The 17,932-nt window shown below is 42.9% G+C and overlaps 4 protein-coding genes across 4 annotated transcripts in view; all 4 read right to left on the bottom strand.

Annotated features, from left to right (window-relative positions):
• The window catches only part of LOC126564894 (immunoglobulin-binding protein 1), a 526,173-nt gene that overhangs the window by 68,801 nt on the left and 439,440 nt on the right, over positions 1-17,932 (bottom strand). The gene's annotated exons all lie outside the window — the stretch shown is intronic.
• Positions 1-17,932, bottom strand: part of LOC126564438 (leupaxin) — a 132,758-nt gene that overhangs the window by 49,889 nt on the left and 64,937 nt on the right. The window lies entirely within an intron of this gene.
• Positions 7,088-8,227, bottom strand: LOC126564864 (uncharacterized). The gene has a single exon (XM_050221986.1). It carries the CDS (start codon positions 8,225-8,227, stop codon positions 7,088-7,090), a length of 1,140 nt encoding a protein of 379 aa, XP_050077943.1.
• On the bottom strand, positions 11,408-15,195 carry LOC126563937 (pre-mRNA-splicing factor ATP-dependent RNA helicase PRP16). The gene is made up of 4 exons (XM_050220800.1): positions 14,612-15,195; positions 12,394-14,549; positions 12,084-12,225; positions 11,408-12,008 (listed from the first exon to the last, which is right to left on the bottom strand). The coding sequence occupies exons 1-4, from the start codon at positions 15,193-15,195 to the stop codon at positions 11,417-11,419; spliced, it is 3,474 nt and encodes a 1,157-aa protein (XP_050076757.1). The 3' UTR covers positions 11,408-11,416.

A 17,932-nucleotide genomic window follows, 5' to 3' on the forward strand; every position in this document is an offset into this window, starting at 1 on the left:
CCTTTGCTTCGTCACCGGTCGCAGGTTGCGTTCGGTGCAGCGGCGACGGCGGCGGTGCGGCAGCTACTGTTGTCTCCTCTTCCGGCCGATCCGGCTCCTTCGGTGCGGTACGGTGTGGCTTACCCCAGCGAAAGCCGACCCTACGTCCAATCCACTTTTGTGGTGCCTGGTGTTGCTGTTGCGGTTGTTGCTGTTCTGCCACCGATCCCTGGGAGGATCCTTTCTTTCGCCACTTCCGCAGTGTGTCGCTCTATCGGTTTTTTGTTTCGGCCAATATTTACCGACTATGATTCCACTACTAATTTAGCAATTCACGTTTCGCTCGTTCGTGCGAACCAGGTGGAGCAGGTGGAGAAAAACACTGGGGATGCATCCGCGCGAGCACAGAAAAAGTAGAAAATGACCAAGAAAATGAGCAGGCGTAATAGCTAAACGTCAACGATTCTGCAGTGTGTGCGTGCTGTTGTAGGGTTCTGCTGTCTAGAAAAAGAAGGGTGAATCGGTGATGTGACCGAGGGTCGAATGGGCGACACACATACATACACACACGCGCGTACGCAACAGCACAAGCCAGAAAAGGACTAACAAGAGATTGGGGAAGGAAAAACCCCGTACCGTACCGATTGACTATTTCTGCACTTTTTCACTATAAACAGCAAACACACAGCGAGATGAGAAAATGCAGCTCACGAGCACAATTTTGCGCTGCCAACGACGCTTGCACCATTCTTTTTACTTGCAGCCGAGGTTAGCCCATGAATGCTAGTTTGACAGTTTGCGGACGAAAGCAAAAGACGTTTGACAGAAGGAATATACGGTTCAGCGCGGCGCTTGATTGGAATTTCAAATTACAAAATGGTAGCAAGAATTAAATGTTTCATGTTAACAGAAATACTTATGGATTCAAGAAAATGTTCATCAAATCATTGATTTCACTGATAACCTAAGAATTAATTTATCGTACACAATAAACTTTGAGCGAACGGTTGAATCACATTTCATTTGGTCCCAAGTAGCGGAATGAATCTTTACCGCAAAACACATTTCGGCCCAAATAACAAAAAGGAAATCAGCCGTTAAAACGGATGCTTTAGTCGGAAAATAAAGCTGCAATTTTAAATCAGATCTTCAAATATTCAGGAAAAATGAATCATAATAGAAAGGATATGACAGATATATGTGTATGAAAAATTAGAATTGAAGCTTGAACATGGTTTCCAGTTCGTACATTCGTGAAACAGCTATTTTGTAATTCATGACTAAATTAAATATTTATTTTTTATTCATACACGATGGCCAGGCCGTATTACTCTAAATTAAGTAATGAAATTGAAATGAATTAAAATATCGATAATAGAACCCAATTACTGGCTAATTTGAAAATTTATTTAGTCCAAAAAACGACCTTCTAAGGTCATGCCGGCCATCGAAATGGCTTACTAAACATGCCGATACCACGTAGTTGGATAATCAATCCTCACTACGGGGGGACGGTCCGGATGGGATTTGAACCCCGATCCAGCCGTTTGAAGACCGGTGCCGCTGTCGCCTTTACCACCGGTCCGCCCCAAAGTTCATTTGTATTTACTAATAGCATCAGACAATCTTCTTTGAGCTTTCGCCATCAAGTTACGGCTTTTTCATGTTTTATTATCAAAAGATTCAAACATTGCAGTTACCTGTCACGTAATTGAAACAGACCTAGAAAAACTTGACACTGATACTGAATTTAATTCCTTCCTTTCCGTACATCAATGACTTGCTACAAAAACACTCAAAAGTTCAGGGAAAGGAGGCGTACTGTTTTTACAAATTTATAATGAGCTACATAAAAAAAATTCACATGAAACGATACATTCATGATAAGATATTACGACATCAATGCAATACGAACGTAAGTACATAAATGCTCACTTCCTGATCATGCTGCATGCTTTCCGTGTCAATGTGCGCCTTGTATTTAAGTATACCTCCTTCACTTTACCAATTCGAACAAACGGTCTCCTTCCCGGAGACCACAACGGCCAAATATGGTCAACGATTTACGGGGGATCGAGAATCGGACCTCTTTCGGTGCTAACCGTACCATGCGATCGTGAACATGATATAAGTACCCACCGGAGACGCACAAGATCTTTTACGTTATGATGTAGGCAAAGCGACCGACACTTATAATTTGCTCGTAACGATAGCAAGGACATCTTCAGCGACCTCCTTTAGCAACATTGGGACTGTAAAGTGGCATATGCACCTTGCATACCATGAGCGCCATGACCTTTCACAATACATAAGTTTTATCGTTGGCGCCTGAGTGACCTTCGGTGCTGAGCATTATATCCCAATTATGCTACATACATGTCTCCCTCCGGTCAGCAGTGTACTTCACATAAATCGCGATCAGTTCCGGGTGACTTTCGTTCTCTTTCGTGAGCAACAAATGCCTTCTTTTGATCCAACCGAAGCAAAACATATGCTTCATCGAGGGAAGAGATTCCAAACCATCATGATCGAGCGGTGGAATGAAATAATTCAAAACTAGGACGCTATAAACCACCCCTCCCAACAGTACCGGACTGGAACAGTAACTGCATACTGGTTGCATTGTGCAATCATTGATGAATTCTAGATGTCGTTGTTTCAACCACGCACCATATGGTTGGCCTATTTTCTTGCCTGTATTCAAGACACTGAGGTAGGTTCACATTTGCTTCAAAGCAGCTTGTTATGCATCGTGGGTTAGATAATTTAGACGCCGAAATGTGTGTACAAAATTTAGGAGAACTGTATGGTAACATCTCGTTAACAGAAGCTTTCTTTAACCAACGATAAGCAAAAGTGGTGATCAAATATATCAAGTTTACAGTCTATTTTTACAACAGTTTTTAGTTCACAACTGCACAAAAAGCATTACAAATTGAACAGAAAATGGTTCGGTTTAACTAGAAAGAATAAATGATAGCGGAAGTTGAAGCAAGTGGCTATGAGGGCAGGGCATGTGAGCCACCTAGTATTTTATCAGTAAAAAAGCAATTAGGCAACCAAAAGAGTATGCAGAATTGTTCGTACTAGCGTCTGGCTTTATCCAGACCGAATACCGAATTTCGATACGCAAAAAAAAGTCGATCACATTTTTCATCTGTTTTTTTGCTGATCAACAAAATTGAGTATTATCTTATAACATTTTATCCAGTTCAAATAAGCTCTCAAAACACAAAGAAACAAAATATCAAAAAAAATGTGAATTACATGACAAAGTCTAGTCAAAATGAAATCGATTAATGGAGATGGCTGAAATAGCAACAACTTTTTCGGGGAAAAATCGAACTTTGAAAATAAATTTTGGGGCCGAAATGCCACCACTATATGGGGTAAGAGCGACGCACACGTTTCTCTAATTTTATTAAGAGTTGAGCAATAAAAAATGTAAAATTTATTGTTCATAATCATGAGATCTCAATTCTGGATTGGAAAACGCATCCCGAATAGGGATCAAACCCAGGAATCCGATCCGGATTTTTTTATTTCTAGTTCACAGAGATGCCAGATGGAGCCCACTCCATCTGGCATCTTGGTTCCAGATTTGGTCCCAACAAAAGTGATCAGTGACTACAATGGTATTTTTAGGGAGATTCACCGATAATATACGTGAAATACTAGAAGCCTGAGGCAAAGGAGCTAAGTTCTGGTCGGTATGAAACTATTTTCAACACCAAAAGAGGAGGAATTGATGAACCATATATACCCCTAGCAAATACTAATGAAATACCTGATTTGATATTCCATTTTTAAATAGTTTTCGATGATTTTTCCTTCTGACCTTAATCACGACATTCATCCTTCAGACATCCTTCCAAACAGACGTTTGCAACGATTAATAGATATTTTTAGGGAAAACTCTAACGGAGGACCTTTCCTAACCGTTCTGCATCTACCAATACGAAGTAGCAACGATAGAAGAATCAAATAGGTAGAGCCAATCATCAGAAGAGAGCCATTAGGTGGCAGGAGACCAGGTGGCAACAGTTTAACAAAATGCTTGTTAAAGAGACAAATGAAAATGGGAAAATAAAATTGAACCAATCGATCGATTGATCGATCGATGTAGTAAGTATTGAAAACAAAAAATATATATATCAATTTGAACATACTAACCGAGTATGCCCGGGATAAGGCAAAGAATAAGGAGGAAATGCCTTATAAATCTGTGAAAATCTATTCAACACAAGTGGTGGCACTGGACCGTAATAATCAATTATAAATAAATATAAATAAATAAATTTAAACATACTCCACCATTAGCACTCAAATTAATACATTTCTCTTCTTGGCCTATAAACCTGCTGCTTTTGCCGACAATTGAAAGTGCTTACTAAACTTAATGATACTACGCACAGATACGGACAGTAAAATAAGACCACCTGCTATCGTACATAACATAAAAATGAGATTGTTGAAAAATTTAAGTTGAAAATTTGGAGAAAACGTTCATATCCTCAGTTATATCCTCATAAAAAACCGATCATGCATGATATATGGTAAAAAAAAAAAACAGTGTGGAAATGCCTCGTTAATCTAGATCATAAAAACAGTCAACACATGCGTTGTTGGGAATACGGCGCAAGCCGTCATACTTAAAATAAATTTAAAAAAATAAACAAATGTTAAAACTCAAACAAAATAATTATTATAGTTTTAAGCATCTCATTTATACTATTTTCAACGCTATAATTGGCTAGCTCTGATGATGAAAAAGAGGTAACTTGTTTGAAGTTTCATTTCTCCCAGATTTCAGATTCCTATGGATGAAAACATAATTCCTGTATATAGTGCAGATGCTAATAAATATTCTACCAAATTTTGGCAAAGTTATTTGCAATAAAAATATCAAAAGCAGCAGGTTTAAATGTGGTCTTAACTCTATTGTTCTCCGTCACTTCATTGGATAGTCAGCCCTCACTACGGGAGAAAGGACGGATATTTGAACCACGGGCCTGCCCAGCCGTATGAAGTCCGGCACTGCTGTCGCCTTTACCGCTGGAGTACTTCCCATCACATTAATTTATATCCAGCAAATACCAATATAGACACCTCGAAGTAAACTCCTCTCGAGCCTCTTTTTCCACATTTGTTAACATTTTTGTCACAGTTTTCACTTTCCCGCCAAGATACAGAAATTGTTGTGCCTTGTGGAGCCTCCGGGGTGTTAATTGCAGATCCAGTACACTATAACCTCCGATTGCCAGAGTGTAAAAATTCACGAACCTCACGAAGATTTAACGATGTTGGTCGCCACGTTTGAAGACAACACCATTCGGCCATAATTGAACAATATGTTTGTAAAACAGAGGGGAGAAAAGCACACACTTGCCAGCAAAAAAACACTTGTTAAGGACGGTTGGGTTGGGTAATGCGCTTAGAAAGATGACCAAACACCGAAACGTGCCAATGGGATGTGGATGCACGATCGGTAAACGATTTGTTGTCGAGCGCATCAAATCACGCGACATTCACTTGAACATATGCTTTCGGTTTCACTGCGCACCCATCAAAAATCCATCCCAACTCCCACAGTGCCAGGGATAGTGTAAACATCATTCAACACCGCCGCGTAAAGCGACTCGCGACGAAAGATAAACAGTAATACAAACAAAAGGCGACATTCACACACGGCATAAACAATGCATCTTTCGCGACCGTGGCTCGATTCACTTTCGCGATCGTTGATCGTTACATCGTCGCGCGTCGTGCTTGAAGATCACACAATTCTTAAAAAGGTGGTTTAACAATTACATGAATATATTTGTAATCACTTCACTTATAAATTACATGTTCACGTATTGTACGATCACGACTACTTCCGACACACACTCACCAGCCGGCGCAGTTAAGGTCGACCCGAAACGCGCGCCCTACTCGGGCAAGATCTGGCTCGCTCGCGTACGAAACAGAAACTAATCACGCGAAAAAAGTACAGGAAAGTCTAAACCCTTCGCTGCTGCATCACGCTAAGCGCGATCGGGCGTCGAAATTGTTGGAGAGCTCGAACTCACTCGTAAGTCGTGACGTCGTGAAAATACCGACAAACGCAACACAGAGGAACACACTACTCTGGTACCAACGAAAACAGGCCTTGATGACGGAAGTGGCGGAACATGTCCCCTCCCTATTAAAGCTTGCCCGCGGAGATGGAGATGGAAAATAGGAAACAAAAGTGAATTTTCTGTTGCTTACTTTTTCAAAAGATCGCACACACGGGAGGGAAAGATAGAGGGAGAAGAATGTTTCCGAAATAACAATGAATCGTCTTTATGGCAGTTTGTTGGGTTGGGATCTCCTAACATCAACCCCGTTGCTTGATGCTAGATTGGGTGGTGGAGGGTGGATTCTTTAACGAAACAGAACGAGACTGCTTTCACCCTCGAATGCAGTATTATCATGGATGCACGTGGACGTGCAGCATGTCCAACTAACACACATTATCTTACCATGACAGTAAGTATTTTTAGGCCACTAGAAACGCCGGCTCAGCGCAGGCTGGCGTCTAAATCATCATCAGAGCATCTTGCTGGTAGTGGTGGTTGTGATATAGTGCGTAGGAATCCCTCCTCCCCGGTGGAGCTAGACTCAGACGGATCGATTGGAAAACATATGGATTTGGATGTGATAGTTTTTTGGCAGTTTGCCCCAGCAGAGGCCTCTACGTTTCAATGGTTAATTGATCCAGGGGTGGGCCAAGGGTTGGTGAAGGCTAATGCGTATAAAGACTCGATAATTTTAAACATACCAATAGCAAAACAAAAAGAGTTCTTGATATTGAGAAGCTCTAAAAAGGTTGGAGAATCTAATGTTCTTTTTTTCTTTTAATTCAGAAATTCATCAAGCTCATGCGTTCGTGTTGTTCGTAAAGGATCGTTTGCATTTAATAAGAACAAATTTCATATTTATCTAATGGATATTTATAGCCAGAAAGTGGCTTTTCTGAATATTAATGTTTATAAGCCGCCCACAAAATAAGTAAATCAGCGTGGTGGATTTGTCATTAGGCGGAAAGGGCCTCACTTGGATGTATAGTGACAACGGGCGGGCTCTAACCATTCAGCACACTCTTGTCAAATACGACACCGAACAGGTCCTTACAGGCATCGATAGCTGCCGCTTTTCGGGCTAGCTTCTTCGAGCGGCCCTTGCCGATGAAGTAGCGACCGTCAGACCGCAAACCGGCTATAAACTCTCGGTTCAGCTTATCGTTGTTCGTGCCGAGATCTTCGTACGAAATTTGTGGTCGCATGTAAGCAAACAGTGCAGTCGGATTGTACGTGCTTGCGTTTGGCGGCAGATCGGCCACAGTTTTGGTCACCTTTGGCATGATCGACGAACCGGCACCGTTCTCGGCCGGTGCCAATGCGGCCACTTTTGCCCGGGACGTTTTGACAAACGGCACCTCGTACCCTTCCGATTCCCACTGAGCAAACAGTTTGTGCAGCGCAAACGCAGCCAAATGCTCCATCGGCAAGTCCTCCGATTCAACGCATTCCATCGCTTCGGGTTCGGTCTTGATCGCTGGCGCTCCGTCCACCTGGTCAGCGGTGGTAGCAGTGGTGCCGAGCTGCTGCCATGGCTGCGCCGCTGTAGTTCGCTGCTGCTTGACCCGTGACATCTGCGCAAACATCAGATCGCGCAACGCCTTCTCCGATGCTTTCGCCTTCGCTAGGTTCTTGTTCGGTGCGGTTGCCTCATACTTGACTTTGTTGATAATTATTTCCGCCTTTGTTTCCTGGCCATTTGTGTTCACGGTAAACTCCGTCATGCCAGGACCCTGCAGCTCACGCAGTGCCACGATCGCATTTTTTGGCATTAACCATTTGCGGAGCCGGCGCAGCTGACGTGCCTTGCGTTCCTTTTCACTTCTTTTCCGTTCCAATGCATTCAGTGGTTTCTTTATGAACTGTCGCGACTTTTTTGTCCCACCCGGGACACTGCTGTCGCCTTCCTGCGTGCTATCGCTACTGTCGCCACCACTGAACGTGTCGTGTTCCTGCTGCTCCTGCCGTTGCTTTTGCTGCTGCCCCTCGGTCTTGATATCCATACTTGTGGGACGCTGGTTCAGCGACGGATCCACGGCCGGATCATTGCCAGGATGCTGTGTGTTTTGCATCGTGCTATCGCCTGGAACGATATGTCGTTTATATTCCGTTTCAATTTTGAGCTTTATTTTATCACCGAACATCGGCACTAATCTTGGTGGTTAATTTTAGTCACAAAGCACAAGTAAAAATCCTAAAAGCAAGGGCACATTAGGGGCCACAACTGGGTAAAAGCCGAAGAAGTGGTAGATGAAGAAGTGGTAGTGGTAGACCAACGGTAGATGCTGGCATCCGGTTTGTTCCCGTCAGCATCAAGTCCATTTAAGGCTTTTTATTAGAGACATTTTCGACACAGGTGTGTCTTCTACCTAGCTTTTGTTTCTTATTTTTCTTTTCACGATTGATATATTTTCAAACAAACAATAAAATTTAAGACAACGCGTGCAAGCAGGTATGAGCATTATTTCGATGAGGAACGGACCGATCAACCTGCTTAAAAAGACGTCTTTGGTCACCAAACAGGCATTAAAAGATCAATCCATTTCTGACTTCCATGATTTGATTTTATCCTTATTGCGACAGTGAATTCTGAGCACACACGGTACGGTTAGGACGGGATTCGATACCGGTATTGCAGTGTGAAAGAGCAGAGCGACATCACCATTATACCACGCTAGGATGCCTATTGGTTTGTCTTACATTTCGTATCATTTGCATGGAAAGCTTGGTGAGCTATTTTAATTTTTCGTAAAATGATTCTTTACCTTTCATATTCGGTTAATATTGAAATAGTATTTTGCTGTAGAAAAAATTGAACCGTTAGAAGCAGCGAAAGCTTTGAAGACCACTGATCTACTACAGACAAGTACTTGAATAGTTTTTTCTCATTAATCTTTGGCGGCATGGTGGGAGAAATATTTGATTACATTTTTATAACTACCAGCAATGTCAGAAGACAATATAATATTGAGTGTAATTCTTAGTATTATAATTATGGTATTCATTTTTAAAAGCATTTGTTGCGACGTATTATTCCCTTAAGTACAGAATTCATCTTATAGTGTACATGCTTCAAGAACCATCTAAAGATTTCAAGAACCATCTAAGAGATGATAAACAACCCTCGTGGTTGCTACTACCGAGCGAGCGAAAACCTTTGGATTATCTTCTTCCCTTAAAAAAAGCATTCCAAGTGCATTCCGATAGAGGCACGTCAATAAATCTGAAGCCTTATGGCCTAAATCTGACACGCAACAGAACATCAAATGGTTTTGAAAAAAATAGGTTAAAATTGATGATGAAGAAGCAAGAGAATGAAGCAAATCTTAGACATTGAGAAAAGAACTGGCAGACATCACCAGTGATAATCAATCGATCATCAGTGCGATCGTTCAAGGAGAGTGAATCGAGCCGAATGTTGCATTTTCTCTGAGACTAAGCTAAATTAGCCGACCAGCCTTTCACGAAGAAATCTACCGCGGACCGATCAATCGAACGACATTGCTAAAGTTCTATGTCAAGGATTAACGCGAACGTATCGGTGACGGATTTGCATGATACGCTCGTACAAAAGACGATGATTTAAAAATAGACCTACAAAAGAGCATTCGTTTAACTCAAGAAGAAAGCCATATGGGATGCAAAAAAAAGGTAATAGAAAAGGTAACTAGCGCGTAGTTAATCAACTAACGTATATCGATTAAAACAGCATTAATAAGTCAGCCTTAAACCTTGACCAAAACTCGCTGTGATCCCCAAAAAAGGAACCACAAAAGCACACAATTCAAAACTTGTTTACCAATCAAATGCATACCGGACCGGATGATGTATCCTTCCGGCCTTCAGTGGAAGAAAACACGACTGGACCGTCGATCCACCCGTCTTGGAAGCTTTCATCAATCAGTTTGCAGCCACCAAACACTGAACAAGGGGGTTCGTCAATGTCGAGCCGGGACACCCGCCAAATGTCTCCTAACTGTCCCGTCCCGAAAGACATGAAATCGTAGCCCGCCTGGGCCATGATAGATGCCATATATGGCCGCACGGCTCCATCTCTATACGGTCCGGTTTGTTGACTTTTTTTTCCTTCTTCGCTTGGCCTTCCATTTTTGGCATAAAACATTTGAGCCCTCATGCAGCGCGGTGGGAGGTGTTTCGAGGCGCAAGGCGTTCGTATGCGTGCTTGTTTTATGCTGTTTAGGCTAACGCAGGTTGCAAAGGTCTCGGTTAGGAAAGGCCTTCCCATCGGCACGAAATTTTTCTCGTGCGATCAAACGGTTGTACGATATACACTTCTACTGCACACAACTTCCGTACTTAGATATTTTTTTATATATAAAAAAATGACCGGTCTGGAGACAGTACTTGTGCAGCGAAGCCGCTTCCGGAACAGTGATGATGACTTGCATTCAATCACGTTTTGGAAGCTACAATTCCTTAAAAGCTATGACTCACCGAGATCGTCCATCTTCCAGCGAGTTAGAAGTACGGGTGCAGCAGATAAGCAGGAGCGGGCAGGACTTCCGTTGGCACTGGTTTCCGGCAAGACTAATTGCACGTTTTTCACTTAAACTAGTACCATTTGATGCACGTGAACAGAGAGAAACAACCGTAATGTTTTCGAACCAAAGCACAACACACAATATGCCACTGACGGAGAAGGGAAGCTTCTTTCAAATAGCAATCAAATTAAACGTTCTTTTTGCTCGTAGATTCACACCGGACACACTTTAGTAAGCAAAGACAATAATTTTCCGAGGGAAACTTGCGTTGTATTTTGGAAATTATTTGAGTAAAACTCGTTTTCGGTACACGACGACTGGCAGAAAAACAACAATCCTACTTTTGTTTGTGGTATTTGACGTTTCTCCTTTGATAGCAATATGATGCACTAAGCAATACCCAACGGTCATGGCGGATTGGCAGTGGATTTAAATTTATTGTTTGAAAATGTTATTTCGGAGAAGCATAAATTTCTTATTCGGTTTCTTATCTTATCTATATCTGAACAGATACACAATACATGAATTTTCATAGCAATTTAATTGTTTAGTAAAATAATATTATGACCCAAAATGAAGGCTAATTCTGATATGACCATTGCTCCCAGAGAAAAATACCACTGTGCAATGCGACGAAATTCAAATAGCGCTTTATTAAACCATAGCTAAAAGTAAGTAGACCATAGCAAGTGTAACAAATTTAGGATATAATATTAAATTACTTGAGCTTTCTCGAAATTTACATTTTTACTTATTTTTTATGCTCTAATCAATCATCAACACAGACTATATTTAGAATTCTAGTTTTACATACTTTACCCTTATTTTATCCTACAACCCTATTCTTGCCGGCGTACGACGTGGCGTGGCTCCCGGAGTTACAATCTCCTGCTTGATGGTAAACTTGTGCTTTTCCTCATCCTGCTTGCGCTGTTCCATCTGCTGCTGAGCTTCAGCCATCTGCACCTCCATCGCGTTCTGATGCTCAACCGCTTGCCGTCGCTTGTCGCGTCCACTTTTGCCCGTTTCCTTGACCGAGAAAAACATTGGACCAAGCTCGGCCAACCAGTAACCGTCGACGGCTGTAGCACACTGCATATACTCTTTTGCCGTCATTATCAGCTCATGGTACACGACATAATCCGGTGTAGTACCGAGTCCGTACAGTGCCGACGTAGGATGCAGATGGCAAGGCATCCCGGTACGTAGATTTACATACTCACCGATACCCTTGAGGCGAGCGGCTTGGTAAAAATAGGCGGAACAGATACACTTACGTACCACATCCCAGTCCGTGCCGCAGGATTTAAGTGTTAGGCGCTGCTGTTGACTGTAGATGTCTTTAAGCTGTTGACGAACTTCGCGCACTTTGCGCATTGCTTTTACGTGGATAAAGTGCTCGTTACACCAGGAGCCAGAATATCTAAAAAAAGGAAAAGAGATAAGTTCAGTGATTTCAAAGTACGTACCAACTCTCGAGAAAACGTTTCATACTTACTTGTTCATTTTCCACTGCTGGTATACATTCAGGTACGTCAGATGGTCCGATTCGGGCACTTGGAACTTTTCTCTCACACTATCCGCTTCCTCCTCGCGTCCTTTGGGACGATAGAAGATCGATGGTACGGAAAGCATCGATACTGAAATTGGAATAAAAAATAATTTAGTTGAATAGTTCTCTCAAAAATGCAGTTCCTCACAGGAAACTGTTGGATAACTGGACATTCGGGTTTTGGATCAAAGTCCAGCCTAAAAAGTAAAGTAAATCGTCTTCTAAATCCATCAAATGTTGAATGAAAGATACTCACCAATGATCAGAATCTCCTCACTACAGCCCATCTCGTTAGCAACGATCAGCATCTGACACTGTGGTGGATCGAGCGGAAATTCCGCCATCTGACGACCCAAAGGCGTTAGTGCTCCTGTATGATCCAACGCTCCCAAAATCCAAAGCTGATAAAGCGAGTTAAGAATATTATCCTGCGGAGGTGGATCCATAAAGTGGAACTGTAGCAAATCGCTCACACCGAGCGATTTGAGCAGCAGCACCGTGTTGGCCAAATTTGTTCGTTGAATTTCCGGTACGGTCAAATGCAATAGTTCATCCTTGTACTGTCGCTCGGTGTACAGACGGAATGCTTGCCCGGGGCCTGTACGACCAGCACGACCGGAGCGCTGATTGGCGTTCGCTTGCGAAATTGGATAGATCTGCAGTGCGTCCATACCGATGCGCGGATTGTACACTTTCAGCTTACAGTAACCGGAATCGATCACGTACGCAATACCGTCGACGGTGAGTGATGTTTCCGCAATGTTCGTTGCCACGACGCATTTGCGGGTGCCGTCCGAAGAACGGTGAAAGATTTTTGCTTGCAAATCGGACGGAAGCTGTGAGTAGATGGGCAGAATGGACAGGGCCGGTGCATTGTCGATTTCTCCCAACCGTTCCGCTAGCACCTCACAGGTTACTTCGATATCCTCCTGACCGGGCATAAACACCAGTATGTCACCTTCGGTCGGTTGCAGATGTATCTGTAGCACCTGCTTTACCGCTCCGTCGACGTAATCTTCACACACGTTCTTCGCGTAAAACACATCCACCGGAAACGTTCGTCCGGGGATGGTAAACGTTGGTACGTTGCCGAAAAAGTTTGAAAATTTCCCAGCATCCATAGTGGCGGATGTGACGATCAGTTTCAAATCGCGTCGCTTAGCAACGATTTCACGCAGCAACCCGAACAACACATCCGTTGACAGGGAACGTTCATGAGCTTCATCCATAATTATTACGCTGTATCCGTCCAGTTCCTTGTCGCGTAAGCTTTCGCGCAGCAAAATACCGTCCGTCATGTACTTGATAACGGTTGCTTCCGAGGTACAATCTTCGAATCGAATCGCGTAACCTACCTCCTGTCCAAGGGCGCAATCCATTTCGTCCGAAACACGCTTCGCTACGGACATGGCCGCTACACGACGCGGCTGGGTACATCCGATCATGCCGTGCCGACTGTATCCATCCTCGTGAAGGTACTGTGTCAGTTGGGTTGTCTTACCACTACCCGTTTCGCCTACAATAATGATGATGGAGTTCTCCCGGATGATGTTCAACAAATCTTGCCGAACCGCAAACACAGGCAGAGAACGGCGCTGCTGCTGAATAGTCTTGCGGCGCGGTCCAAAATCACCCTTCTCACCACCGATGTGATCAGCGTACTTTTGATCCTTCCGCGAATCGTACGACTCATCATCCCCTTCGGCCGGATCCTGCTCATCCTTGTCCTTCGCTACTCCCATAATATTACCCAGCTTCGTACCGCCCAACTGCCAGTGCTTTGCCTGTGCTCGTTTACGCTCCTTCAACTCACGAAAAGTCCTTACCAGTGCACTTCCTTTGCGTGCATTTATTGCCATATCACTCGTTGGCTCTCGGACCGGAACGACCGGTTCCGGCTGCTTCGTAAAGACTATTCTTCCATCCAAAAACGGTGGCACAGTATGATGAACCAGCAAGTGTACCCTTTCCAGCGCTTCCTCGTCGAAATCTTCGTTAACGTTCACGGACATTACCACTCCGGACGTAAGCAGCCGGTTCTTTTCCCACAGCTCGTTGTCTTTGTTAATTTGCCGCTGTTGGGCGGAAATGCGCCGATTGTTGCGCGATTGTTGCTGTTGTTCGCGCTGCTGCAGATACTGCGAGTTGAGTTCGGAAAACTCGTTCATCTGCCGTTCGTCATCGCTGCCGTACCATTCGCGATCCAGCCGGAGCTGTTCCTCCTTCCACTGCTCACGATCCGCCTCGGTAAATTCGGTACCGGCGAATGGTTTCGGTGTGGGGAAGTCCCACGAAGAGCGTGGCCCGGACGGTGCTCCCTCGTCATCTTCATCGTCTGTCCAATTCGAGCTAGACGGTTGCTTCGAACGGTGTCTACTTCTTGGTGTACTTGGTTCGTACCTCGAGAATGTGCTATCGAAAGGCAATTAGGAATGTTAATTGATGACACTTTATGATAAAAATATCCAACTCACCTTCTCCTTGATTCCGACCCCGATCGTACACTGGATGGACGATACTTCTCCCGTCTCCTATCTTCACCCTTCGAGGTGGCAAACAGGCTACCCTTCTTCCGGTATGCGTCATACTCAGCCTTTTCTTTGCTGGACAGTTTCTGTCGAGCGACGTCACTTACACCGCCACTGTAGGACGGTGTCTCAACGGCACGCTCACGATACTTTCGCGAACGATGATAATCCTCTTCCTCTCGTTTGCTTCTTTTACGATGCTCACTACTCTCTCGATCACGCCTATCCTCCGAATCACGATGCTTTCGGGACGAAGAATGATGACGATCCTTTCGTTTGCTCTCGGATGATCTATCGTCTGCATCATCACCATCATCAGCGTCGTGACCGTAGAAGGAAAGTTTGCTTGCCTTTTTCTGCTGTGCACGCCGAGCAGCGGCGAGCTTATCCAGTCCCAGCAACGATACTTGTGGTTGCTTAAAAACGATATCATCTTCACCCTTGTCTCTTCGTACCACTAACCCTCCCGTGCGGCCACCACCTTTGGGCTGATCAGGCTCAAGTTTGTCTACCGCAGTGAAGTTTTCCATGGTGCAGGAAGCTTGCAATCGCTTTCAGAACTCGCCAGCTGCTTTGGGGTATTTGTTATCCGACGGTAAAAACGGAATAAAACAGGAAAAAGCTTATTTTTTCATTTCACAAGTCAAACATTCTATAATTTGGTGCACTGATGTGATCCCGAATGAAGGTGCTTTTTGTTTACAAATCAATATGACAGCTGGCTGGCACAATGGGATTTCTTCCGACCAAAGCACAATGACATTTTGATTAGAATTTATTTTTGGTAAAACATGCAAACGAGCGGTTAAAAAACTAATGTACAATAAATTTGTTTCATTACTTTTTAATGCATTCCATTTGTGTATGTAAATATCTGCTGTTGATAAGAGATCTCATCGCATGGTGTACAGATGAATAGCGAGATCATAAAGCTAGTGCTGGGACGGATTTTTTGTCGTTGAAGAGCTTTCGCCATTGTAGGGACCTTTCCTTCCAAGGGACATCCGAGTATCGTCGTCCAATGAGTGCCGGATTAACCTGTGGACTGAGTTGGCGGCCGACAGGAGCAACGCTGTCTAGAAAACCTCTTTAGTCTTATAAAAGATTCCAGTAGCCATGCCTTCAATCATTCCCCACCTAAATCAGTCTCTTGATTTAGTCATTCTTTCCATAAAATCAGACCCAACACGCACATACCAAACTCCGTCTTGCCGGGTACGGGCCGGCTCTATACCTTTTTTATTGTAGGTAATTTCTAGCATTTAATCAGTAAAATACATTTATAAAAATATCAACACAGTCGCTCTGTACTGTACTCTCTACTGGCTTACATTGACGCAACATGCACTGAAAAAAGTAATAGATAGATTATTCATTAGCACAAAAAGTATTATGTACGGGATTTCGTTTCTCTTTCAATTTTTAACAGTTTGTTTTATCTGCTTGCAGTAAGTGTACAAAACATCATCCCGATGTGTAGTGCTGTGTAAAAACAAAAACCACGTGTATGCGAAATTTAATGATAAATAATTAATCAAGCCCGGGTCAATCGGCGGGTAGACAGACAGTGTGTAACGTAAAGCCATTGTATTTAATTACATTCAGAGTATGTTTTGAGCTGCGTTGTAAATAGTTTCATTTATTACGTGTGCTTAACTCGATATACATGCCTCGATGCATTTTCGCGTCTCACTTCCTTTGAGCACTGAGCGTTTGTAATGGACAAATAAAATATTTACTCATTTTGATGGTAATTCAGGACCGTGTACTGTCCGTTTTATCTAGTATGGGCGGCAGATTTTTTATTCTACTGAGCCATGTTTAACAAAACACAATCTTGCCTTTTTTCTGGCTTCTCCCTCTCTTTATATGAGCAAACACTTGTGAGATTCTTCTTGTGGTGTAAGATCGTGCAAATGAATATTCAAAAAACGTGTGAATGTATGTGTGTATGTCGTGCAGAGTAAGTGGAGGAGTCTAAATGCAATGCGTGTAAAACACTTTCCTTTCATTGCATTCGGCTTATGCACAATTCGATGCAAGAAATGTTTAAATTTAACTTAAGCTTAGCTTGATAATTCTAATAGGGTACCCTACTACCAATTATTTTTTGCCAGCCTTTTTTCATTTTATATTTTGTTGGATATTTTCAAATGTTGCCCATCGTGTAGGTCTCTAAACAGAGAAGCCACACAAGGACATCCTGACCCACGTCCACAGCTATGATTTGCAAAAAAATGGAATGTTGGTTTTTATCGGTTGGAATCTGCAGCATCTTTAACATGTAGGCATGGAAATCTGCTGCAGCTAAGATCGTATTCATATGTGACATTCCAGTTTTAAATAATGCCATTTTGTTTTTAGTATTTAGTTTTCGTCCACAACACGCACACAACTACTACCGAGAACGCAAAATTAAACTTGCTAAGTGAACAACTACTTCCGGAGTTGTGTGTGGCAAAGGTAAGCAACCTATTGGCGTATGCCGAAGGATTTACGAAGGAGGAATGTGTGGGAAAAGCGGGTTTTCCGGATCTTCTAGACCATCAAAAGCTAAATTAAAATTGCGAATTTCGCCGTATCATTAACACCTTTCTCTTCGACTTACTCCCGCTTTCTATTGGTCTTGAATCACGATCACGATGTGGCTATAATGTGTCATTTTCAATTTTATAATTATCCTTTTTTTTGCTCCTTCGCCTCAATTGCGCCTGATATTGATTACATCGATTAGCATTTGATGAACTGCTGCTGCTGCTGTTACTACTTATGGACAAGTGTTACGATCTTTCGTGCATGGCACGTAACGGTTTAAAGGGGGTTACTTCTTTGGAATTTATAATATTTTGACAATGTTCGTTATCTCCTCTATTGCATTGCCCTCTCCCCTCTCAATACGGATTCTAATTGTTTGTTTGTTGTAAAAACAACTGTGTGACCGCCGTAGCAGAGCACGTGTGTCGATACATCTATTAGAGCAAAAATTATTGATTTTCCATTTGTTCCCATTCGAAATTTGTTGGCTGTGTGGAGTTGGGAGTTGGTGGTGGGAGTTGCTGCCCTAAAAAGGTGTGGAGAGGTATTGAGACGGTTCACGCGTTTGGTTGTAATTTAAGTTTGATTTTTTCTTTGTGAGCTGTGATTTGATCTAAAACTTCTACAGTAATCTATTTAGGGGTTTCTAGAACATTGTTTACGTGTTTGACCCACCAACGCAGTCAGCTTCACTTTGAGGAATATTGAAGTTAAAAAATGATTGCTCATTAT

The sequence above is a fragment of the Anopheles maculipalpis genome, chromosome 3RL, assembly GCF_943734695.1.
Source record: "Anopheles maculipalpis chromosome 3RL, idAnoMacuDA_375_x, whole genome shotgun sequence".
Classification (NCBI taxonomy): domain Eukaryota; kingdom Metazoa; phylum Arthropoda; class Insecta; order Diptera; family Culicidae; genus Anopheles; species Anopheles maculipalpis.